This window comes from Strix aluco, chromosome 3 (assembly GCF_031877795.1).
Source record: "Strix aluco isolate bStrAlu1 chromosome 3, bStrAlu1.hap1, whole genome shotgun sequence".
In the NCBI taxonomy this organism is placed as follows: Eukaryota; Metazoa; Chordata; class Aves; order Strigiformes; family Strigidae; genus Strix; species Strix aluco.
The window spans coordinates 62,074,984-62,101,793 of record NC_133933.1 but is presented as its reverse complement, the minus strand read 5'-3'; the positions used below and the strand labels follow the sequence as shown (position 1 = coordinate 62,101,793).

General features: G+C 40.8%; 1 protein-coding gene across 2 annotated transcripts in view; it reads left to right on the top strand.

Annotated features, from left to right (window-relative positions):
* Window positions 1–26,810, top strand: part of CNKSR3 (CNKSR family member 3) — a 62,664-nt gene that overhangs the window by 17,553 nt on the left and 18,301 nt on the right. For both annotated transcript variants that reach the window (XM_074818802.1, XM_074818801.1), the window contains exons 2-4: window positions 15,031–15,194; window positions 22,855–23,057; window positions 25,930–26,017. In XM_074818802.1, the coding sequence (XP_074674903.1) occupies window positions 15,031–15,194; window positions 22,855–23,057; window positions 25,930–26,017 (455 nt within the window). The remainder of the gene's footprint in view (window positions 1–15,030; window positions 15,195–22,854; window positions 23,058–25,929; window positions 26,018–26,810) is intronic.

Below are 26,810 nucleotides of genomic sequence, written 5' to 3'. Positions count from 1 at the left end.
TAAAACGAATTTTGTAACCTTTTACATGTTTTGATTTAATGTCTCTAGTAAGTCCATTAGGTGATTAAGGTGATTATAACTCCTTTGAAAGATCAGGAGAAGAGGGCATATCATATTTCAGTTTTGCTCTGGAAGGTTATGTTGAAGGCAAGATAAGTTTTTGTTAGAATAAAGTGGCTAGGCTTCTTCCAAATCTGTATTTCAAGGACCAGAACATTTTGAGAATTTTACAGTGCTCGTGAAATGTAACTTAGTTCTTCTTTCTACCCCATTCTTCTCTTCAAGTGTAATGTTAGCCATGGAGCTACATAAGGCACTCAGTTTCACATGAAACCTTGCATTTACTGCTTCTCATTATTTCTACTCTTTGTACTGATTTGCAAAAAACACTGAAGTTTGTAACAGCTGGTAGTGGACAGCATAAAACCTCTGAGCACCAACAGGATACTTGATTTTTTTTTTTTTTTTTTTAAACTTAAAGATATTTGAAAGGTAAATAGGGGAGCAGTAAGTAGAAAAAAAAATAAGAAATGAATGTCTAGGTCACCCTAGAAATAGAAATTGGGGAGGGGAGCATACTGGATTAAAAAAAAAACAGGTTCAAAAATGTTTGCACCCACTGTTTTTAGGACAGTATTTGCATCCATTTGTTTCTAGCCTGTTTTTCGTCCGTTTCGGAGACTTCTGGGTTGAGTTCATGCTTTGTGATTATCTGCTGTGTTAAGAATAAGTGCAGTCATCCATCTCCTGCTCTTGCAGTTTCTCTTGCATGTCTTTGTAACCCAGGCTAGGGACATTACTGAAGAGTTTTATCTGTATGATTTTATTGTTAATAGGTATCTCCTGTTGTTAGTGTCCAGATGAATAGTCATATTCTTGTGATTGTGTACTTGTGGTAGTTAAAGCAGGGTCTACATTCAGGAAACTGTAATATTCTCTGAATCATCAACATAAGTGTACAAGAAGTATCTGTGGGGTTTGTTTATGTATTTATAAAAAGAGCAACCAAGGAGAGTGAGGAAGAACAACTGGATTTGCTGGGAAGCAAGAACACAAACCTGTCGTAGTGGTGCAAAAGTTAATAGGTGACATTTCGATCACTGCTTTTAATACAGCAGCAGAACTGTAGGTTATTTTTGGTGCTTAAAGTAATGTTACAGGTTCAGGATTAGGGCCTCATTGTAAAAGATTGCATGCAATCTGCCACATACACACACGTACACACGTAGTGCGCTCCCCAAGGACTAAATTGTGTCAGACACTAAGAATGCAAACCATTTATGGGATTTTCATCCTTTCGTGCATCTGTTTTGCAAATACAGAACTCAGAGCCTTAAGGTGAGATTGTCCACTTAATGCTCTCTTAGAAGTAAGGCTGCTAAATGGTTAGTTTATCACTTTCACAAATGTTAACTATTTAGTCTTATTTAAAATCCAATTTAGAGAATCCTCCCCCTTGGTTACTGTACAGCTGTAGACATGGCTGATGTGAAGCTTGATATAACTGAAATTCGGAGTAGGAGTATTTGGGATGAGGGAGAATATTATGGTACTTACAAGGTGGATCAGCCACTGGGTTAACAGACATTTTCTCCATGGGTGACTTGTTAGTTTTTTGGAGGTATCTGCCTGGTTTTGCCTCTTGTAATTGTTGCTTTCTCTACCAGTTTCTGTCCATTCAGCTGTTGAATTTGTGCTTAACTGAGATGAGCATGGGAATGGTGTTTATTTTTTTTAATTGATTATTGATTAATTTGTTTTGTATGAAAGCCAACCCTAATGGAAAAAGTTAACATAAAAAAAAAGATATTTTGCTAAAACAAGCTTTGAAAGTAACATTGTTCTTTTTAAAAGAAAAAGAACGGATAGCGGCATAGAAAAAACTCAGTATGAGGAAAAATTGACTACACATAAGAAATCAGTGGTGCCATGCAGACAAAGAGAATTGTTAAATGCATGAGAATAATGAACGGAAGAAGCATTGCTTTGAAGTGTCAGTAGGCAAAAGATAATATAGGTGGAAATACAGGTAGCTGTATTTTACTGAGGTTAACTCTCTGTGAAGCAAAAATATTTCCTCCTTCAGACAGCTTTGAATTTTTGACACCTTGAAGTTTCATCCTGTGATGGTGCTGATGTAAACAGCATGTTACTGTGAATGCATTAACATTACAATTGAAATTACAAGACTTTGAGGGGAATGGCACATGGGAATGCTCCCATGTCTGGTGCTGTTGTGAAAATTGTTTTTAAATTTGGTTGTGAATTACTTTAAAATCTAGTAATATAGAAAAGTACAGTGATAGGGATCTGCCCCTTGGTAAGCTTAACGTCTGCTTCTTGGAAAACTGTAGCAAGGAGATGTGAGGGATGAGGTGAAACCTGCTAAAGGACATACCCCTCAGTAAGAAGTGAAATGTTGCTTCACTTTAAGCAGTATTATACGAGGTGACTGATGGTAGTAACACCTGGGTGCCAGAAGACCAGTCTGACCAGCAACCCGGGACACTGATATGACATAGCATGCACAGTTTTGAACTCTTAGGGAGTAAATGCACTTGGTGTGTCTTGAATATTTTGTATCTGGGGATATGGCGAGAGCAGTGTCATGCAGGAGGGACTTTATTGTTGTTACCTCAAGTACTGGCAGTGCAGAGACCTTCTCCGTACATATCCCATCTTCTTCCCTGCGCCCACCCCCACTGAGCAAACACATAAGTCAAATAGGATTGTCAGCTATACCTTGTAGGACCATGTATTAATGTGCTAGCTGTGCAGCCCTCCATCCCACACTGCACTGTGTTCCTCGCTGTCCTCTATGTCTTGTAGCATTCCATGCCTCTTGTCCAACATCCCATCAGTGATTAAAGTGCCTTCTTATATTCATTAAGTCTATGGTGCCAAATACAGTTCTGCGATATCTTTCTGGTTCCTCCTATATGGAACCTACATAGTATGTTTCCCAAGACCTCTGCTTTACGTGGTGTCATTTGTTTTCAGGCTGTGCATTAATGTCTCAGGGATTGTGTGTGTTGGTCCAGAACATAGAGCTTGTCCAGCCCACTATTTGCAACGTTTCTCTGGTGGACTGCTGTGCCTCCTAGAAGATGCTCAGACACAGCCAGAACACCCGATGGGGGCCCCTCATCACCTCTAGTTTGGCTCTCTGTCACCACTTTTGCTATGGATAAGATCTGGAATGTTTTCTGGTGAGGTGGTGGTAGTATGGTGCAGGTGAGAAAGAAGGGGATCAGGGATGTTGAAGAGAGGAGTGGGATGGATGATGAGAAGGACACTAGAGAGGTGGTCTTCAGCCATACAACATGACTTACAGACTGTGTCCTAATTCTGTAATTTCCACAGCCAGAGTTTTTGCCTCTGGGGACTTAAATGATTCCATATTCCTGCTATGGATTAAGCTACAATATGTATTTCACTAGAACAATAAAACGAAATTAAATTGTTTCCATTTAAAAAAAAAAAAAAATCTGGTTCCCGTTATCTTGTGGATGACTCCAGAGCTAGCATTGAGACTATTTTAGGTTCAGTGCTACTATATTTTTGTAAATGAAATGATAAAGTGTTTTAAAGGCTTGTTTTGAGTAAAAGTTCTCCTGCAAAAAGTGCATGTTAGAACAGTGGTATAAAAAAGAAACCACCCAACAAATTCAGCATGGTTATGTGAGTTAGGAAATTCTGGGAAATGTATTTCTCTGCGGTTGCATTGGTTTAGTGAAAACATCTGTATCTGATAGTAGCAGAAACAAGATTTCTTTCGGCTTCTCTTTGGAGCTGTTAAAGGGTGTGAGGAAATACACCTCTCTGTAAGTGGGGTCCGCAGCTGGTCCAGTGAGGAGCAGCGTGGGGGGGCTCATGAGGTATAAGTCAGGGCTCTGACAGATGGGCATAGCTGTGCCACCTCTGCTGTTTGTCCCCCATCCCTCTGCAACTTTCTGCCCTTGTCCTCTGCAGATGGTTTTTTACTTCCACAATAAAGATGGCAGACCAGGTTGTGTCCTCCTACATCTTTTCCCAATTTACAGCCCACTGTACTAACTGAAGCTGCTGCTGATGTTGATCTTATAAAGGGCCTATTGCAGTGGTTGAGGCCTGGGACAAATACGTTTCTGGTGGTGCAGGGGAGCTTTACCTCAGTTTTGGATAAAAGTGAGTCGGCAGTAACGAACTGTGTGTCTGTTTGTGCCATCTGGTATTCAGTGAAGTGAATGTTCTGAGGTCATGTTGTCCTCCTGCATGCGGCCTCCTTACTGAGAGAGTGAGTCAGGGTGTTGGACCAGCCTGAAGATGAAATGGCGATTGGTCTCCTACCTCTGTCCTTGTTGCCAGCTAGCTGCAGAAGACAAATCCTGTGGTATGCCCATGGGTGGTTTGTTTCTGAGGTAGTCATCCTATCTGCTCTGCACGGGAGAGGACATGTGGTGAAGTGGATTGATTCCCTACAAAGACTAGCACTGTATGGAGGGAGGGACAAAGGTCTTGTCTGTAGATTCTTCTCAAATGCAGCTTTTAGTGGCCAGATACCAATCTGCTTTCATTCCTGCCAAAACCCTACTGTGCCTAAGCAAAACTGTTATTTGTATCAGTGGAATGAACAATTAACTTTTCAGTGAGAGAGAAAAACAGACCTACCTTGACTACAGAAGTTGTGAATTCCTGTTTAAGTATAATTTAAAACGTATTGGCCAGCATGTCTTAGTGTACTTAGTATGAAGAAAAAACCTTAGTGGGGTAAGAAAGAAGAATATTGGAATCATCTGGTTTTCTCCACTTATGATTTTACCACTTTTGTTTCCTGCTGGAGAAAGACTTAGTGGTCCTTTGAGCCCATGTGCATTGGGAAACAACTTCTCAGCATCCAAGAGGAGTGAGATTTTAAGCGCAGGGTAGAAGAGAGTGCCTGCATTTAAACTTTGGTGAAAGTTTCATTGTCGGAGTTTTGACACAGTACATGAGGATGATGCTTTATGTGACTAATAGCCTGTAGGACATGTTAATTTATCCTGATGTATGTGGAACAGTTCTCCACTCATTGCTTGAGTGGAATTAATGAAGCCACTCTACGCTGGTATAATAAGGTAACTAACTTCTGTTGATGCTCAGTTTAAGCAACACCTTTTGATTAGTCATGGACATCGGTTGCAAGCAACAAAAAAAGACACAAAATAATTCTCTAGGGTGTAGGAAGGATCTGGCAGTGTTTTTAGACCTTTTAAATCCTGTTGCATCTCTCTCTCACCATAGCCATTTAGTTGTTTTTCTTGCCTTCCCTAATGCATGCATGTAACTTTAAAGTCACATTGAGTGATTATTCTTTTACCGTGCTAAAAGCTTCATATTTGCTGACACTGTCAGTCATGTCTTCACCAGCAAAGTGATTTTATTAGGTTGTGACAAATACTAGGGTATGTTCACTGGATGCGATGGCTGTCAAGAGTTTGAATGAGTGCATTCAAGAACAATCTTTTTTAGTAACAATTTAACGTGAATTTTTCTGCCATTGCAGTAGCCTACTACAGTATGCAGTGCCAAGCTCTGTGGGTTTAAAATATTTTTTCTGTGGAGATAAGTTGATTGCTAGATATAATGGTAAAAACTTAGGGTGAAAAAGAATAACAAGATTTGGGTCATACTTGCTGGAAGTGTTGCTGTGTCAGTGGAGAGCCATTCTAAACCCATTTAATTACAGCTGTTTTAAATGCAAGCAACAGACAAACAGGCACACCTTTGCACGTCTTAGTATATTGGGTAAAGAGATATTTTCTTGTTTCAGTTTGGAGTTTGTAGTAGTTCTTAGGTGCTACTTGAGCAATAAATAGAAAAATAAAAGTGCCTGCTGAAAGTGTGGGAATCATTACAGCTACAATATACTTCCATTTTATTCGGTTCACGTTGCCTTGCTCATGCTGCAGTATACCCAGGGCATGAATGCGAGTTGCATTTTGCCACCAGTAGGATATTGTTTTTACTGTGAAGTCGGGGAGGATGTTGTCAGCAGTGTCCCTGAAGACATCTTGTGGTATTGGCTAGGAAGCTATTTGGGCTTGTCTGCCCAGGGCAGGTGTGTTCTCTGTTTTAATGTGTTTTGCATGCATTTGCTGAATGTTGGCTTTCATCACATCTTCTGTTGAAGATTAGAGTGCCAGGTCTATCTGCAGAGAACATATGGATACGCTCTGCTTCCATCTCATTTATTTAGTTTGCCAAACAAAATCTGTTAAAGCATGGAAAGATTGCTTTTGCCAAGCATAGCTGGTCAGTGGGTGATGCAATTGATTCTCAAGAGAAAACCAAAGCATGAGTGTTGTATTGTGTTAAGCTACGTCATCACATGGAACTTAATCCTTGATGCAGATGGAGAATGTACACCGAAGTCGGCAGGAAAAAATGATGTGCATCAGTTTTCTTTTTTTCATCCTTCATCTTTCTCTGGCCAGCAGTACTGTTCTGGTGGTGGCAGGGATTAGCAAAGAGTTACAGCTGAAATACTGCCAGCAAGATATCATGCTGCCAGGTGTTTGAGGTCTTGAATATGAGCCCTTGTTTGTGGTTTCTATTCTTCCTTGTGGGGAAACCCATTTTTTCCAAGATGAGTATTTGGGGTGGCAATGTGGAGTCTGGCTGACTGGGGCTGAGTGGTAAGTGCTGAACAAGGGCATCTCATCTCTTCCCTTTTCCTTCCAGGTGAGTTAAAATTTCAGCCACACAAGCCAGATACTACTTAATGGCCTAACACTCAGAGGTGGAGTCAATTGTGTTCTCTCAGGGAAGAGGGTGATGTTAGTGAGAGTCATGGCAGCAAAGCCCCGCTAGGTTATGGTCTAGTACGTGCCATGGGCCCACAGCTGTGCACAGATGTCCAGTCCAGCTCTGCTGGTGAAAAACCTGACTACATGGGTATTCTGACCCATGTGCCTTCAAATCGGTGGGAATGTAATACAATAGATTTTTTTGTTTTGTTTTTGTTTCCTGCTGTACTCTGCTTTTTCATGTCTAGAGGGAATTCCCTGTCAAATTGGAAAAGGCTTTAATTTATGTCTCTCTGTGGTTGTGGCATAGTGATGTATTTTTTCAGTGTAGTTAAGTATGATTGGCCTATGTTTTCATGCTTGTATCTCATTTTGTAAAGAGATTTTTCTGGTTAAACCTGTATGTCATTATGCTGTGTCCTTTATTTTATTTTTCTTTTTTTTAGAAATGTCGAATGCCAGCACAATTTATTTTTCAATTTCTATAGCATTACATTTTAATTTTGCTTTCAATTGGAAGCCTTAAAGCTATTTCATAATAAGAAACTCCCTATGGTAAATAGTAGAAATAGATTTCTCTTCCCCCGCCCCAATTTTTTCATGAGTTCTCTGAAAAAGAGCTATTAAAAAGAAAGAAAACTCAACTTTGAGTTTTAGCTGAAATACTTTTGGAGCTAAATACCATTAACTTTTCATTTATTATGGAATTGTTTTTATCTCAGTCTACTGTATGCTACCATTCACTCAGATATATGTTTGCAGTTCTGATGCAAGTTCACTCATTGTCAACTGAAGTTACAATTTCTAAATTAATTCCCTCTTGCAATTTCCCACTCCCTGTTAATATCTCAAGCTGGATTACAACCCACAAGAGCAGCTGTATGATTCACTGTGATCTATTTCCTAGTATTACTAGGGTCTATTTTTGCTTTGGTGTTTTTTTTTGGTTGGTTGTTTTTTTTTTTAACCACTCTGTAAAAGCTTAGGGTATATCTTTGGCTTAAATTGATGTCACAATTCAGTATTGTTTATCCTTTTCCTCTATCCCCCTTTCTCCTTCTATTCCTCTATATAGAGTTTTTGCATTTTGAAGAAAAACCTTGTGTCACTATTACAGTAAATACTAACACCAATAGTAGCTTTCATTAGCGAAGAGATAACAGTTTTCTTAAGTCTTAGGATAAAAGTAATTAGAAAAAAGCTGCCATCTATATTTTGGTGCTGTGTGTGGCACAGCTGTGAAAATCCTGTGTCCTGTGCTCAGTGTCTGATCCTGAATGTTTGCCACAAAGGGATATGTTAAGGAGGATCACAGGAAAGATGACATATTGTGTGTTTCCTTCTGTAGGCTTCCTGAAGCCTTCAACAATTTGTTTGAGTATTTCAGAGTCAGACATGACTTCTGTGGCACTTTCTTTCATGAACCTGTTCACCTTCCCCTGAACCCATATGGATGTTGAACATTCATTGCATACTGCTGTGTGAAGAATCACTCTTTTATTGCTTGTTTGGACCTGTTACATGCTAGCTTCATTGGCACTCCCTAGTTCCTGTGTTGGAAAAGAAGATGCGTAATCAGTGCTCTTCCTGTTTTTCTGTGCCACTTCTGCTTTACAGGGCTTTATCGTGTCCTTCTCCTCCCTACAATCTCTTTCTCTCTAAAGACTCCACTCTTACTCCATGTCTTCTTAGTTTCCTGAAAATATTTTGTGAGGGAAATCTGGGTTTTTCTGGCTTCTGTAGAGAGGTGTCTTGCTTTGCAAGCCTGCTGGAGTTCTTGTAAGGGTTCAGCAAAAGTGTGGACAAAAGCTATTGACAAAATATTTCTCATTATTTGACTCTCTGTGACAAAAGAGTCAAAAGAGACTCTTCCTTAACATACTTCATGATTTACCCTGTGAAGTCGTGAAGCTTATAGTTGTCTTCAAATTTACAGTCTGGCGCATGATAATGGGTACTGCTGGAATGGTCTCAATCAGCGGCTTTGTAGGAAGGACTGCTAAAAAGTGTAGCACAGCAGAGGGTCTGTCAATCTGAGATTGCATCTATATGGAGTGACTAAAGGTTAAGCACAGTTTCCATAGCTCTTCTGGTCAGGGTGGTTTACAACCCAATTTTACCCACCAGTTATTACAAGGCAGAGCTTTCAGTTTTCCATTCAAAAGAAGCTAAAGGGTTTATAGATGGATTTGAATGGAATGAGTGGATTTATTTTGAGGTAGTGTGAATGCATGTGTATGTAGTCTGTTTTTCCAGGCTAAATATGTTAGTTGGAAATACTGAAAATAGGAACATGTTGCAAAAGGCTTTCTGTGCAACTGTCAGTCAGAGGGGGACTGTAAAGCACTCATTATCAAAGTTGAAGGTTTTGCCCTTTCCTTCTGTCCTGCTGTGACCTTCATGAGAGAGAGCTGTCCTTTGCATCCCTGCTGGCAGACAGAGGCCAGCAATTTGTCTGGTTCCACCCCTGCATGAAGGTGGGGACAGACAAGAAACGTCTGTACCATTCTGGCTGTTCTAGGCAATGCCTGTCCTCAGGAAAGCTAGACCTAACGCCTGGTGAGGCCACAGACTATGCCTGCTTGGTTAGGATGCAGATGATTAACAGAAATGTGGAAGAGTTGCTTAAAATTGACTACACAAGGAGAACTTCTTGTATAAACAAGCTGGTTTATGCAGGAGACAGTTTGTGATGCTAACTATAAGCAGCTCTTGCTGTTCAGTTCTATTTGGTGGGGGTTGTTTGTTTCAGAAGTAATTGATACTTCAGAAGGTGGCAGTGTTATGAGTGATTGTGAAACTACTTAAAAAATAGAACAAGGAAGTTTTTTTTACCTTTGTACACTGGACAGTAATTCAAAGATCTCTTGAAGGCTTTTATTTTTTCTTGGCAAACTAAGGCCTTTGAGATCTTTTCTGGCCCCTATAAGTGGCTCACACCAACTGATAAAACTAAGCTTGTGCTTTGAAAACTTATGCAAAGGCAAACAATCATGATAGCTAAGAAACCATCAGGCATGTGGGCCCTAGAAAGTCAGTTCTACCTAGGCTCAAATTATTACTGAATTAAGTTTCCACTGACTGCTCTAGATTTATTTTTTTATCCTTTTAAAGGACCTTGAACTTCTCCATTAAAGTAATCCCTGGCTCTGTCTGTAATACTGCAGAACGGCATCTGTGGTGTTACACTTGAACCCTCCCACTATATTCTATATTAAAGAAAACTGTGCATTTGTTTTCCTTCTCCTAGAACTTTTCAGTTTGTTCCTTTTCACCCTGTACCTGTCCTACTGTGCTGCTTCAGCTTTTCACAGCTGTCTTGCAGACCATTTTTACTTGCTTTCATTTGCCTTTTCAGGTGCTGGTTCACCCACTTAGGAAATAACTCTCTTCTCTTTCTAATGTTTGTTTGCTGCCTTGATTCCCTCCTGGCTTTTCTTTTATTAATTTCTTTCAGTCCTGGAAATAGATGGAGGAAATGGAGGCAGTTTTCACAATAACAGTTATAAAATAATGTGGAATATAAATGATAGTATAATGGCACATGGGGTATGTCAATAATTCTCCTAGAATTGATGATCTTTCAAAGCTTGGGAGGATGGACTGAAGTTGGTGTGTGCAGGGAATCTTTGGAAACTAAAAGTGGCAACTGAATAGATCCTGAAGGGGGAGACCAAAATAAGAGTGACTTTCTTAGGTGGGAAGGTCATATTCTTAGAACATTTGAATGTGTGTTTCTTAAGGTAATGAGACGAAAAAGATATTGGCGGTCCTGCCTAGCCAGCTATCCAAGGTCTAGGGGAGCCCCTCGATGGGGTGAGGGTTGTAGTTGAACTTGGTGCTACCCTGAGACACCAGACACTGTCAGTTTGTTAGTCACCCAGTAGAGAAGAGACGAGTACATGTTCATAATAACAAGGCTGTATTTCCTTGAGACAGTGAGCAATGATCCCCATGGCAGTGCTGTGTGAAGGAGGAGGTCTTGTACTTATGTGTTCTTCCTCTGTTCAAGTGTCTTGTGCTCCTCCCACTTCCTCGTGGCAGCTTTATCATTTTATGAGCTATCCTGAGAATCTGTGCAAGTTCCTGAACTAATGGAAAATGATCCCCGTCATTTTCCAGTTCCCTATCCCTGTTCCTTCCTCAGTTGCTTGCCCTGTCTATCTTACCTGTCCCTTGTGGTCTCAAAAGAGAAGAGAGGGAGAAAGAGTGGGATGGTGCAAGGAAAGAAGAGGTGGTGAGTCAGCTGGTTTTGAACCTGTAATACATTATTTGGCTGTAATACATTAGTTAACTGTTTTTATTGCTTTATGGTAGGTAAATTATTTGGTAATGTCCGGCACAGAAGTTGAGCAGAAAACCATGAAACTACTTAACGACTCTACTTATAAAACACACATCTCTACGAGCTTGGGAGTCAGATATGTCATTACTGAATGGCTGACATCTATCAACAGTAGAAGTGTTAATTTTCTCTGAATAGTAAACTGATAGTTATGGCTTAGATCCAAGTCTTCCCCTTAACCCCCTCAAAGTTGTTTTTTTTTCCCCCCTCAATTCTTATTCAAAATAACGTTCTTAATCTTGGAAACAGACTCAGATTGATATCAGTGCAAATCTGTAAGTGTAAGCCCTGTCCTAATGTTTTTGCATGAATGCAAGGTATCAAATGTCTTCTGGGGTGCTTTTTGTGGTGGTGGTAGGTTATTTTAGACAGAAAAGTCTAGACAGTTCTTAGGATCTATTGCACATCTCTACACCTGCCAAAATTTGGGAGGGAGTTTTGTTCAAGTTACACTGCAGTTCCTCAGAAGGGTTTTCACAATACAAATAATACTGACTAGACTAGTCTCCCGTCTCCCCCCCCCCCCCCCCCCCCCTCCAAAATCACTGCTAGTATTGTTGTAAAACTTGGGTAACATTGTGCAATTGCTGTTTCTATTTCCATCTTCCCTTATTCTCTAACAATTATGTAAGTAGGAAGGATGTTATGTTTTGTGCATGGTTTTGTTGTATGTGCAAGGAATACTGTAAAGATTTCTCACATGCAATTGAGACATGCTATTTAAACAACTTTGAGCATAAAATGAATATATTCAGAAGGGTTCTTCAGTAAGTAAAGGAGATATCTATATTTATCTTTTCCAATGTCAGTCTTCATTGTATTTTTCAGAAATAAAGAAAACTATTTTCTTGCTTGAACCTGCTAATATTGCACTGTTGAAAATGACCTGGCATGTAAGAAAGGGTCTTTCTGAGTAATATAGACTGCTTTTTATAGTTTTTAATTAACCTCTCAAAAATATCCAGACTTTGATAATGGGTGATATCAAGTCTATGTGAGGCTCTGAAGTTCACGGGAAAATACACAGAAAGAGCTGAGATATTTAGAAGAATGAAAAAATGAGTAGTAGATTACCAGTGGCATTTGAATGCTGACTTTTTAAACTTCAATTGTTACTTAGTTCATCTTATTGAACTGATTTATGAGTCCTTTTTTCCTCCCTTTACCTTTCCCTCTCAGAAATAGGAATATTTTTGGTTTGCATATGATGTTTAAACATTTAATACAATGGAAAATTTAAACCACATTTATAGCCTATTGTTTAATCTCAATTAAAATGTTTAAGATTTTTTCATTTGTTTCTTATTAAAAATAATAATACTAATGTTAATAATCTAATTGTAAACCATTAGTAAATGCTTGCTGTGAGTGTGTGGGTCTGTCTTGCTTTGAATAGTTTTAGTCACTTAAATACATTTCTAGCTGAGTGACTGTGCCTCTGTGTTGACTGTTTTGAATCAATATTTGTGAGATTTTGTAATACTTTATAAAATTTAGTCTATGGTGTGATTGTAGAAGTATTGTTTTTAAGGACTTTTGTTAAAAGAATACTTTAGAGGTAGCTGTTCAAGTTGTAGAAGACCTTCAAGAACAGGCAAGCATGAATTAAAACAAAGCACAGACAAGCTGAAAGCCGTAGTTGTATTTCTTGGGGGTGAGATATACATTTGTGAGTCTCATATTTTAGCATAGAATGAGAATCTAGACAGTTTAGCCGATACATAGAAAGGATAGTAGGGGAAAAGCAACACTGCATCCAAAAAACTTATAAAAACTTCATTGCATGCTGAGTAAAGTGTTTTATTTTAGGTGTTTGTGTAATTTGTAATGGAAACTATGGGCTTACAATGGCAAATGATGGGAAACAGTGGTCTGCAAGACAGCATTAAAAATTGGGAATGCCAAATATGTGCAGTATATGTCAGCGTTGGTTGAGAATTTGTTTTGAAAAAATAAATTGTTAAACAATGAAGGCCAGATCTTTTTATTATTTTTCCTGGGAAAAGAGTTTGTATAGCCTAAGGGAGAATTTGGTGCCTGTGGGAAAGAGAACACTGGGCTCAATTTTCAAAATTTATGCAGCCCTGCCAAGACAGATGGGACGAAACAAGAGTGCACCCCAAACAACTGTAGCCCTGGGAGACTCTGCTCATCTTGCATGTGGGTTTTCCCATTCGTAATTGTGCTTAAAAAGCAAGCTGCACACTAGTAGCTCTGCACGTGGAGGAGTCAAGCTTGTTCAGCCAGATTTTGATGTACTGCAATAATTAAGGTTGCCCGAGTCATGTAAAGGGGTGACTGTTAAGTGCCAGAGTGTCTGTCCTTATTAATTTCAGAGTGAGCATTATAAAGGCAAGTGATGTGTGTTAAGTAAGCCTGTGCATTTGAGAGTCCATAATCTACAGATCTGCTGTGACTAGACACTGCAAGGCATCAGTGATTGCTTGTGGTGCTGTTATGACATGAACGTGTTTCATGTGACTTCTAGAAACCCCCCTTGTGATTTGTCTTGAATGTTTTCTTTGCAGTAGAGTGTGCTGGGAGTGCTTGTTTTCCAGTCTGCTACTGCAGCTCCATGAGTGGAACTGAGTGCTGGTCTTCTGGCTCTCATTTCCTTGTAGTTCAGGATGCTGTTCGTGTTTCTCATCTGCAGCCTTCAACATCCTGTCCATCTCAATGGCTTCCTTTTGAGCCAGCATAGTGGATAAACATCCTTTATGCAGCTTAAGGTTCAATTTTTTTAAAACTGAGTGGTCAAACAATGTAGCTATTGTGGATGCTACAAAGTACATGTTGAATGTGTATTCTGTATTTTTGCTAGTGTCAACTATTTTCAGTGAATGTGGCATATTTCTACAAAACTGTTCTAATTGGATCTGTTCCTTTTGCTCTAGCGAATATGTTGAAGTGGAACAGGGCATCAGGAGCACTGCATCATCTTTAAAACAATACATCCATCCAAATTTTTTCCCCAGATTGTGACTGCTCACGGGATCTTTAAGAACAGAGCAAGTGAGCAGAATACACAAGGAAGCAGGATTAACACATGAAGTTTAGTTAAGTAATGCAAAATGAAAACCAGAAATCCTTTCCGTAATCCCAGGGGAAAAGATACTGTATTGAACAGGATCATAGAATCACAATTTAAAATGAGGATTTTGGGACAAAATACTCTAAACTGTTTTAAAAATACTTCATAGATGCAAAAGTGAATTAGATTTCTTATTGGTGTGTGCCATTAATCCTTAGCAAGGGAGAGGAATGGCTGATTCGGGAAGCTGCCGGGTCTCATAAATCAAGGGAGTAATGAGACTTGAGCCAAACATCATTTTGATTGCTTTGCCTTTGATTGTTCCACTTTCCTCTCATCATTCATTCAGCCTTTTATATATAAGTGGATAGGGAACTGGGGGTTTTTGTGCTTTTGTTTGTTTGCTTGTTTAACTAGGCTTTGGGCAAGATCTTTGTTCTTGCCTTGTCTTGTTGTGTTTATTTTTTTTGGTCAGTTGTTATTTTTTGTTGTTGCTTTGGTTGTCGTTCAGGGTTTTGGGTTACACTGAGAGCTGACTCTGTGCATGCTCCCTGATAGCTTTGCCTGTGCAGACACCAAAGGGACATTCTTACCTGCTGCACTTGTTCCACAAGGAGCAGGTGGGTCGTGCATTGACTTAGGTGACCCAAAGACCAACATAACCTGCATGCTCTGTTTCTACTCCCCTGTGGTACAACTTAAGTCACACTGCAAGTATCTTTCATAATTTGGCATCGCATATTGTATGAACTGGCAATTTGCAGGGTTTGTTTTTGTTGTGTGGGGTTGTTTTTTTCTGTGTTTTGTTTTGTTTTTAATTGGGGGAAGGGGAAGAAAAGACAGAAATTTTTAATTGCACCCCCTTCTCTTTCTTTTGCGTTTGGTAGGCCTGGACGATTGCCTGCAGCAGTATGTCCATAAATTTGAACGGGAGAAGATAAATGGTGAACAGCTGTTACAGATTTCTCACCAGGACCTTGAAGATTTGGGTATCTCACGGATCGGACACCAGGAACTGGTTCTAGAGGCTGTGGATCTCCTGTGTGCACTGGTTAGTTAAGTAGTAAACAGACACACAAAGAATTTCCTAAAGTGCTCTTTTGAGTGAATAACTAAGGCGAGTCTGAATACCTGTGTCTCTTGCTTTCTGTTACACATCATGGTAAAAGAAAACAGTAGGAATTTGTTTAAGTCTCGCAAACTTTGTATTTATAGCTCTTTAACTTTTTCCTAAGAGTCAATGCTAATTCATTTGGTGGAATTTCTTAAGAAAGAAGTTTTCTGAGTATCATTGGTAGATCTTGTGGCTCCTGTTAGTGAACAGAATGATTAAAATTGCTGTTGAGTAGAGTGAATTTGCCATAGAAGATGTAAGATATACTGTTGAAATGACAGCTGCAATGGTTTGTCACATCAGTTGAAATGGGTTTAGGGCAATTCTCTAGTCTACATACAAAGTGAATAATATTTTTGAAATGAGGGATGTTTTGTTAACTCGAGTTCAACTCTCATTGGATTCGGAACTCAAGCTGTTCCTCTGTCTTACTACTGATATATAACTGCACAGATACTTTTAAAACAAACACACTCTGAAAAGAATAAATGTATTTCAGATTGTTTTGCTAGTGCAGGCTTTATTTAAAAGCTGTAGTTTGGACACAGTCTTGAAGATGTGTTCGATGTAACGCAGTGAATGAGTGCCAGAGGTATATATGATTACATCAGGGAGAAGAGTGGGAAAGGCTGCTCCATAATTCCTTGGCCAGCACTGGCCTGCCTTCCCTTCATATGCAAGACTTGCAGCACTGAGCATACTGTTCTTAAAATGGAGAGTCTTTATTGCCTGTGTGATGTATGCGTTATTTACTGCAGAGAGGTCTTGCAGGGATCATTTATACTCCACAACCAGAACAAATTGGATAGTCTGTACCAAAAGAAGTGTATTTAATGAAATCACTTCATACAATGTGAAATGTTTCCCAAAGAGTTGCTCTTATATTTGGAAAATGTTTTATTTCCTCTTCTGTATTTGATCTATCAAAATTTTTTAACTTTTAACTTGAAAATCTAATAGAAGAATGTAGTTAGCCTGGAATACAGTTCATGTTGTGGGAAGGGATCATCTGTTGGGCAAGTGAAGGGGTCTGGTAAGTTAGTAAATGTACTGTATACAGTCCTGACTGAAGTAATGGATGTGGCAGCCCCTAAAGGCACTTTTTTTCTTCTTACTTTTTAAAATATTAGAACAAAATGAACAAAGCTGGATGACCGCCAGAACCTAAAGCTGTGTTTTATCTCCTACAATTTCCTTCTAATTTCCTTTGTAGACAAAAGTTTTGACCTCAGACTCGTTTCTGGAAATCCTTTGTGAAATGCAGCTCAAGTTAATGCATTAGACAGAGTTCACATATTGCAGCTGAAGTGTCCTTGATCCCTTTTAAAAGGTGGAGGAAGAATTCCTGTGTTTTAGGTATGCCCTTTGTCACCTTGATGCTCCTTCCCTTGAGTTTTTGGGGTAGTCGTATAAAATCACTGGTTTTGTTCCTGAGGGCATGGCATGTTTTAAGTTCTAGTGACAGCCAATTTTTTTACTTTGTGTCTCTCTTTTGTGAGAGAGAATAAAGGTTTCCCTATTCCACCTGTATTAGTTCTTTGAAAGTGGGTCTGTGTATTGATATCATTTAGTGGATGTTTTTTGCATGTAGGTATGGTGACTTTTCCCTAACTTTTGGGGCCTTGAATTAAAAAGCAAAGGAACTATTTTTGGGATTTCTGGGGGATTTTTTTTTCTCTTTACCTCTCCCCACTATGCTTTCAACTCACACTGTGGAAATGTGGTATTGGCTGGGCCAGCCTGAGGTCAGGCTTTGAAAGTTGGCCATGTTGGCAGGGGGAAGGGCTTAGAGGGGGTTTTGGTCCCAGTCTTGGAATTCTCATGAAGAATTTCCCTTCTTATCCCTTGGCAGAACATCTTTCTCCTGCAGTAACTCTTTTCAAACATTGACCATACAGACCTTTTTTCCAGCCTCAGTAGATCAATTGTAAAAATACAGTGTGAAGGTAGTCCTTTCCTTGAGAAAGGACACCAAATACCCTTTTTTTAATTAAGATTTTATAGGGATAGAGCCCTCTTTGGCAGCTACACTGCCAAGCTGAAAATATGACTGCAAGTTATGGTGTTTGTTGCTGCAGTAAGCGAACTCTAGAACCGTTATAGCTCCAAGAGAAATAAATGCATCTTTCTCTGCTGCTTTAGTGATGAGGCAGTGTTACCTCATCTCCTCATAGCAGTGGCCACGTCTGTGACAATGCTGTAGCTGAAGAGGCAGCAGGAGAGAGGGTGAACAGGGATAACAAGTGAAGGTTTCCCATGAGCACACTTCTGTTGCTCTCGAGCTGGTCTAATAGAATTTTCTGAACAGATGTTGAAGACTTATTTAAGGAATTTAGAGGACTTATCAAAGTAACTGAATTCCCCAGAAGGGAAAAAACATCACCTTGAGTGCCTCTATCTTTTTGTTAAGGGTAGTATTTGCTTGGGGGAGAAAAGGGATGGGAAGAAGACATTTCTTAGTTGACTGAAGTATTTGGGGGGGAGGGGGATGATGATGACACACACGAACATACATAAATATGCTTTTAAACTCATGGAAAACCACAAAAACAGGGGCAGGGATCCAGAAAACAAGCTTTCTCAGCCAAATAATTGGGACAAAAAGCATCTAGCATGGTGGTGAAGACTGAATACTTACACATCGTTCCCTGATGAGTAGACTTGCCTGTTTGGGCTTAAATATAAAACAGTGCAAGCATTAACAGGAAACTGTATGCAAATATTTTCACTTTTATTGTGTCCTTTGGATTAGATTTCTGAATCTTTACTTACACAAGTGTGATGGGAGAGTTTGGAAGCAAAAAAGCAGCTGATTTTTCTTGAGGTTAGAATGAAGAGATACTAGTTCTAAGCAATCTAAAAAAACAAACCCAAACCACAAAACAAAAAGAATGTAGTTTTTAGTGTTGTGTGTTTGATAATTTCAATGGTAGTAATGTTCTGCCAGCGTTTTGCAGGGCGACAAAATATAACATCATAACATAAAATAGAAGATGCATGCATGAAGACTTACCCTTTCTGGCTAATCTTTGTCAAAAGCACCACTTCTATGCACCACTTCCTAAGATTTCAGCTTTCTAGAGGCCTCAACTTAAATCTAGTGCTGTTTACTAGGAAATTTGGGACTCCAAAGGATTCTTTAGGATGCATTTTTGTTAAAAGGTAGAGAGCAAGAATGGGTGACTGTGACAGTACCTTGTGTTAACTCTATATAGGCATGCAGTGAGTTGGATCAGCTTTTGAGCAGGTGTTCAGTCTGTTTTTTATTAATTTTTTTTCCCAGAGCTGGTTTTCAGTTGGATTAGCCAGCAGATCCAGATCATCACACTGCAGGACATGGACATGGTTCTGAAGGGGAAGGCAATACTGCCCCTGGACAGCAGCAGAGCTCTTGATCAGCCCAAGTCAGCTCTGACAGAACTGCTGTGCTCTTTTGACTTCAGTTAGTCAAGCCTTTTTTATTTTTTTTTTTTTTATGTTGACTGCCTGATCGTGAGCAATTATTTGGCCAGTGTACTTATCTTGTTAAATGTAAGGGAGTTTGAAAAGAGCCCGCTCTTGTACGCATGTGTTCTCTTGGAAAAGAGCCCGCTCTTGTACGCATGTGTTCTCTTGTGCACGTGTGCATGTTGTATCTTGCTCCAGCCCTCCACGTGGCTCCCCAGGTTAATGAGTAATAACCTGGGAGTGTTTGACTTAGGGTGGTCTTGACCTCTGGCTTCAGCCTGTGTTTTGATGAAAGCAACTTTGATGTGTTTCAAATCGGAAGTGATAAGAAAATATAATGTGTTCTTTGGTTCATGAGCAACATCTGCAACCTTTTGGTTGCTTAAATAATAATCTGTTAAATATTGTAGTCTCAATCCTGTAGAAATATTTCAAAAAAGCCGGCTACGTTTTGCAGTTTAACTGTGTGTCGCTGTGAAGGCTGTTTGGTGTGCTGCCATGCTATCAGCATTCCTATCTGTCCTGAATTGGGGCTACAGCTCCATGACAAGTTAGATTAATCCAAGTCAGCTGCTGCCTCCACCCCCTCATGTCCTCGGATTAGTGATTTTTTTTTTTTTGTGCTTGCACTCACCTGACCCTGAGGTGAGCTACTTCAGGGAGCTAAAGGAGCTGAGAGCATGCTACAGTAAAAAAGGGAAGAGATTTTTTTGAACTGCGTAGTTCCCCAAACCAGCCATCCCAACAGACTGGACGCTGCAAGTGAAGGAGCAGAAAAATAGCAGAAATAGGTGGTTATGTGTGAGGTGGTCAAGATAGAGTCAGTTTGGATAGAAACATTGCTGTATCTGGTGAAGGGACATAATGTGTATTAGAGCAAACAGATGAGGAGACTGGCTTGCCCCTGGAGCAGAAGTGTTTGGGTTGTGACAACCCTTTGTTCTGGGGAGGTTCATCCCTTGGGTCTGATTCGTAGCTGGAGAATTTGGTTGCCTGTGTTGAAGAGCTGCATGCTCCCTGTTGTGCTGGATAAGCATAGTGCTTAGCCAGGACTTTTCCTAGAGCACAAACTGCTGGTTTAGATAACTCAGGTGCACTCCATAGAGTCTGTGGGGGAGGTTGTAGGAAAGCTTAGTGTAGTGACTGGAGAACTTGGCTGTGATGTGCTCTTGACAGGCTGTTGGGGAGACTAGTTGCAGTCATAAACTGGAGCCCCTGTGTCTCCAGAGGCAACACCTGTGTTGCTGAAGTCCACCTCAAAACTGAGAACTACTTGAGAGAATTATTTAAAAACTAGCTGAACTGGAAAAGTCACGCCAGATAGACTCACTGTATAAATAAGGTGAAAGAGGTGTGATAAGGAGTATGTGAATGTTTTGGGGCCAAAGCCAAAATCTGACCTGGTATATCAATGGGTGTTTTCTTGAATGCTGGGGTCATCTCTAATCACAGACACCCATGGGTGGTGGGCACAGTTTCTGTACCTGAATGACAGAAATAAAGACCTGGAGATACTTAAATATATCAAGACTCTCTCAAGTTCTGACCAGAGTGATTAGGTGGTTATACCACTGTACAGGAAAAAAAAAAAAAAAAAAAAATTGTATTTTTCCATCGCTTTATGGAAGGAGGTGGGGGTCAGCATCCTCTAATTCCCCTGTTAAAGGGGGAGATTTCTGGCACATGGATACTTTCAAATTCTTGTGTTCACAAGAATTTACCCCACATCTAGATCTGTTGGTGACAAAGTATTCCTCCAAAAATAGACTAATATGCAGTGTCTTATGAGGAGAAGAAAACTAACTGCAAGAAATGCATCTGCATGATGCTCTTGGTTTGTGGGGTTTTTTTGTGTTAAAAGGTGATAAGTTCACACATGACAGTGTGCAAGTACTTTAACATTGTTTAGTAATCCAAATCTTTTCCTCTCTGTGATCGTGGAAAATTTAAGGATATCCTTTGCTGTTGCAACAGTGGCATTTTTTTTTTAATTGGATATATCCTTTTAACCTCTACTTTTGGCTGCACTTTCATGGTACTTCCTTGCCAAGAGCCAGCGGGGAGGGGGGAGGCACTTGTGTGATTTACACCCACTGGGATCTTACCCATAGGAGGTGGTCGGTATTTTAAAGGTAGCTGAGTGGCTGAAACCTCTCCATACACTGGTGGGTTTCTCTGGGGCATAAGTTCTGTTTCATCTTTTGTAAATGACTTTATCTAAGATTTTCCAGCCTGTTTTATGGACGCTTGACTGTGGAGGGAATGGAGCCACAAGCCAGCCAGCGGTGTGCCTTGGCAGCAAAGAAGTCATCAGTATCCTGGGCTGCATTAATGGGAGCATGGCCAGAAGAGGGAGGGAAGTGATTGTCACCTTTTACTTGGCACTCGTTAATCTACATATGTCCCCCTCCCCCAAGTACAGGAAAGATGTGGACAAACCAGAGCAAGCTCAGTGGAGGGCTACCAGGTTGGTCAGGGCTGGAGTACTCACCTGTGAGGAGAGACTGGGACTTCTTCAGCCTGGGGAAGAGATGGCTTCAGGGAGGCTTAACAACAGATCCCCAGCACCTACTGTGGGGTGGGAACATGGTTGACAGGATGACAGAGCTGGGCTGTTCACGGTGGTGTATGGCAGGAGAATGAGAGACTTGGGTAGAACTTGAAACAGGATGTTCAGGCTGGGCGTAAGGAAACACTTTCTCACCCTGAGCACAGTCAGTCAGTGGATCAAGTTGCCCAGAAAGGTTGTGCAGTCTCTGCCCTTTTCAAGACCTGACTGGATAAAGCCCTGAACAATCTGGCCTGAGCTCATAGCTGAGCCTGCTGTGAACAGGAGGTTGGACTGAGACTTCCTGACCTCTTCTCCAGCCTGGGTGATGCCGTGATCCTGAGCGGAGGCGTGGGGAATCCCCAGAAACTTGGAACTGAATGGAATTAAGTTTTGCTTTAGTTACTCTAGTTTTTTGAGGGGGAAAGGAGAAAGAGTAGATAGTATAGCTGACTAAACTATGGAACTTTGAGGTTGATAGGAAGAATCTGCAGCAGCAAAAGAATAAAGAAAGGCAGGGTTTTTTGTATCGGGGGTGCGAATGCATGGGTTTGATTTTGTTTGGGTTTTTTTTCATGTGGGTTTTTTTGGTTGTTTTTGTTGTTGTTGGGTTTTTTTAAAGAAAAGTAGGAATCTTCACTCTAAAAGAGCTAAGCATTGCCTGGAACTTAACTTCCAGAAGATGTCCACAGGGGTTTTGCAAGATGGGATAACTCAAAAGCAAAAATACTCAGCAACATGTTACTACATAATTCACATATTTGCACACTGACATCAAGAAGATGATGATCTTGATTACAAAATTGAGTTACCTTCAGAACATATATAGCATTTCTGATGTTTGGAATGAGATGGTCAATATGTTGCTTAAAACAATTGGGTTTCAATCTTACAGAGTGTGGTTTGGTTGTATTTGAATTTATAAAGTTGAAGTTACAGGCACGACTTGGAGATTTTTTTTAGATTTCAAAAATTTTTATAAAGATGCTGTTGAATGAAAAACATGACATCTAAGAATGGTTTTAATTACTATGTGTAGTGTTAATGCAGTCCTCAAACTTGCAAATAATTGCACTGCTGTAACCAAGGAGCACAGTAACTGAAAACTTGTGATCCAAATATTTATTCCATCTTTTGAGTGTGAAATTACATTTGCTTCCTGTGGATGTTTTTATCTCTTGCCAGATTAAATTTATCTTTAATTGTGAATGGAATGTTACTTTGGTGTTTATGTACCATAATATAGAAAACATTTTAAGAAAAAACATCATTTGCTTTCCTTTAACAAAAAGAAAAACAACACAGTCCTGTTAGTCTAGCTATATTTTAATGGTGAATGACATCTGATAGGACGTTGGGACTTGATTCTGATTGAAATGTGTCCTCAAATCTCATTAATGTCTAACTGAGGGGGTTTGGCACACACAAACGTATTCTTTAGTGGCTGTAGTGTAGAACAAATCTTAGAAGTCATTTTTGCCAAAAACCAGAATAAAATTGGGCAAATCCTCAGACCTTTCATCCCATATGAGTTTGTAACTTGTGGTATAATAGGAGGACTCAATAGGGAGATTTATCAAGCTTAATAATAATTCTTTGCAGAACTATGGCCTTGAAACAGACAATATGAAGAACCTGGTTCTCAAGCTGCGAGCATCATCCAACAATCTGCAAAATTACATCAGCAGCCGTAGAAAAAGTTCAAATTATGATGGAAACACTTCTTACAAGCCCCCCAATGAATTCCTTACTTCTGTGGTAGAGCTTATTGGTGCTGCTAAAGCCTTGCTTGCATGGTTGGACAGGTAAGAATAAAATCTTTATATTTTACTTCACTGCTATAATGAATTGCTTCTCCTTGTAGGGCAATTTCTGAAGGCTTGGGTGTCGTCTTGATCTTGCTCACCCCGTTTTTGGTGTTGCCAAAAGGCCTCTAGTGGACAAATTTAATCTAGGGTATACTCTTGTGCTTCCACTCTTCACAGAATCACAGAATCATCTAGGTTGGAAAAGACCTTGAAGATCATCTAGTCCAACCATTAACCTAACACTGCTAGTTCCCAGCTATACCATATCCCTCAGCGCTATGTCAACCCAACTCTTAAACACCTCCAGGAATAGGGACTCCACCACCTCCCTGGGCAGCCCATTCCAACGCCTAACAACCCGTTTTGTAAAGAAATACTTCCCAATATCCAGACTAAACCTTCCCTGTCACAACTTGAGGCCATTACCTCTTGTCCTATCGCTTGTTATTTGGTTAAAGAGACTCATCCCCAGCTCTCTGCAACCTCCTTTCAGGTACTTGTAGAGGGCAATGAGGTCTCCCCTCAGCCTCCTCTTCTCCAGACTAAACAACCCCAGTTCCCTCAGCCGCTCCTCGTACAACGTGTGCTCCAGACCCTTCACCAGCTTCGTTGCCCTTCTCTGGACACGCTCGAGTAATTCAATGTCCTTTTTGTGGTGAGGGGCCCAAAACTGAACACAGTAATCGAGGTGCGGCCTCACCAGTGCCGAGTACAGGGGTAAGATCACTTCCCTGTCCCTGCTGACCACGCTATTTCTGATACAAGCCAGGATGCCATTGGCCTTCTTGGCCACCTGAGCACACTGCTGGCTCATGTTCAGCTGGCTGTCAATCAACACCCCCAGGTCCCTCTCTGACTGGCAGCTCTCCAGCCACTCCTCCCCAAGCCTGTAGCGCTTCTGGGGGTTGTTGTGGCCCAAGTGCAGCACCCGGCATTTGGCCTTATTGAAACTCCTACAGTTGGCCTTAGCCCATCGCTCCAGCCTGTCCAGATCTCTCTGCAGAGCCTCCCTACCCTTGAGCCGATCAACACTCCCACCCAACTTGGTGTCATCTGCAAACTTACTGAGGGTGCACTCGATCTCCTCGTCTAGATCATCAATAAAGATGTTAAACAGGAGTGGCCCCAAAACCGAGCCCTGGGGGACACCACTCGTGACCGGCCTCCAACTGGATTTAACTCCATTCACCACAACTCTTTGGGCCCAGCCATCCAGCCAGTTTTTTACCCAGCAAAGCCTGCGATCATCCAAGCCTTGAGCAGTCAGTTTCACCAGAAGAATGCTGTGGGAAATGGTGTCAAAGGCCTTGCTAAAGTCAAGGTAAACAACATCCACAGCCTTTCCCTCATCCAATAAGCAGGTTGCCCTGTCATAGAAGGAGATCAGGTTTGTCAAGCAGGACCTGCCTTTCATAAACCCATGCTGACTGGGCCTGATCATCTGGGTGTCCCGCATGTGTTGTGTGATGGTACTCAGGATGAGCTGCTCCATCAACTTCCCAGGCACCGAAGTCAAGCTGACAGGCCTGTAATTTCCCGGATCATCCTTCTGACTCTTCTTATAGACGGGTGTCACATTGGCCAATTTCCAATATGTCGGGACCTCCCTGGTCAGCCAGGACTTCTAGTAAATGATAGAAAGCAGCTTGCTGAAACTCTTGTTAAAACCAGTGAAATAATTAACATTGCATTCAAACTGGTATTTACAAGAGTAGGAGTCTTCCAGTTCAGGTCAGTTTCTCATACATGTGACTTTCTCCTCTCCCCTTCCCACCTTCTAAAATACTTGTCATTGGCAGGTTGATTTCTAAAAGAATTTTTAATGTTCTGTGGAAATTGTGGCCTTAGCTCTGCAATTTGAAAACTGAGCAGTAGGAGAGACTCTTCCCTCTACCTGGTTTTGGTTGTGTGGGGTTTTTTTGTTTTTTTTTTTTCCCCTTGAATTCTTTTTTCCCTGGCTAGAGCCAGAGTTGTTTTGTGACAGCTGCAGCGGAAGCGAACAGGCAACAGAGCCAGTCAGGTGTTGGCAGGGATGCTGTTCGTGATAGCAGGTGAACATAAACTCTCAAGCCCCTTGCCAGCTTTCCTCAGAAGGAAGTTTAGGAGGAAAGCTGCACGGGGACCGGCAAGAAGGAGCACTTTTATTCTTCAATATCCCTGCGCTCCAGCAAGGAGTTGGTTATGTGTCCAGGCAGTAATGTTAACAGCTTGTGCCTCTCACCTGGTCCTCTCCTTTCACCCTGTTGCTGACAGCTTGCCCTGAATTTCTTCTGTAACTCACTGTCAGCCAGATGGCTGGGTTACCTGTTTCCAAACCTGCTGGGGTTAATTCTCAACCCCGTTTCTAGCTCTTTCAGTTGTCTGGAGAGCCTGAGGTATGACTGTACAGGGTCTAAAGCTGCCTTATCTATAATGATCCTTCTCTAAGATTGAGCCTCACTGCACCTCTGTGTGTAAAATGTGAAAATCCATTTTTGTTCTTTTAGAGAAATTTCTTCTCTCTCCAGTCTGAGTTTAGTAATCAAGGACCTGGAAGTTAGGAATATACTCACTGGCAAACCTGAGGGTGTGATTTTTACAACTCAGTCAGTGTGATCTGACTTGAGCATGCAGCTGAGAGAACTGTAGTTTGGAAAACTGACTGTTTCTTCTGGTTTTGCTCTCTGAAGTTGCTTTCCACATTCACAAATTTTGGTGCAAGGATGGAGCAGGACTGTGCAGTCAGGAATACTTACATTGTAAAACTGTATCCTCATGGCTGTGTGGATGTCAGTTACAGCTCTTGCTTTCACATGGTATTCTTTGCTGATAAGGTAGGATGGGAGAAGACTGGCCCCTCTGATCTAAGGGGAATTTTCTCTTGTTGCAGGACCCCATTTACAGGTATCGCTGATTTTTCATCAATGAAGAACAGAATCATTCAGCTCTGCTTGGATCTCACTACTACTGTTCAGAAGGTCAGCTGATTTTTTTTTTTCCTCTTTGCTTTCCAAAAGGGAAGGAAGGGGGGGTGTTTGAGGAAGTAATGTGCTCGCTGTGTGCAGAGTGCTAATTGGAAGGCAGGTCTGGAAATGAGAGCTTACTTGAAACTTTAAAGGTCCATGAAGGTCAGTTTCAGTTGTCCATTTTTCTGAGGTGTTTTCTGTGGGGTTTTTTTTGGTTGGTTCCCCCCGCGCCCCCGCACTTCCAATTTTGCAGTTGTTATCTGCATCTTAAGTGACTGGTTTAAAGGCTACTCATATTTTCTTTAGCTTTAATGGAAAGAGGGATAGTTTTTGAAATAGTTGGTCCACATTTGAAGATTTTCAAGTTTCAAACAACATGCTGAAAAGCAGTTACTCTAAACAGAATGACTCCACTGGTTGTTACACCCATGCTTGCAGACTCCTTAGGTCTTGTACCATACAGAGTGTTTTAGCTATCAGATGGGAAATGCTGCATGTAATGGAAGGAGCTGCCACCTTTATGATACAAATCCTGCTAGCCAGGCTTCTTCTGCCAGTAGTGTGAGACCACGATGTTTTGTTTCAAAACTTTCAGCTGTGTGATGAGTGCTCTTATTGTTAATAACTAAAAGGAAATGTGGCAACCATGGCAGTCTTGGCAAATGATGTCATTTTGCTCTCTGAATAATACTGCCTGTCTCTGAAACTGTTCTGACAGTATGCCACTGCTTTGACTCTGAAACACCGTGTGCACGCTTCAGTTCCTGCCAGACTTGCTCGTAGTTGTTAATTTGTGGCCGTATAT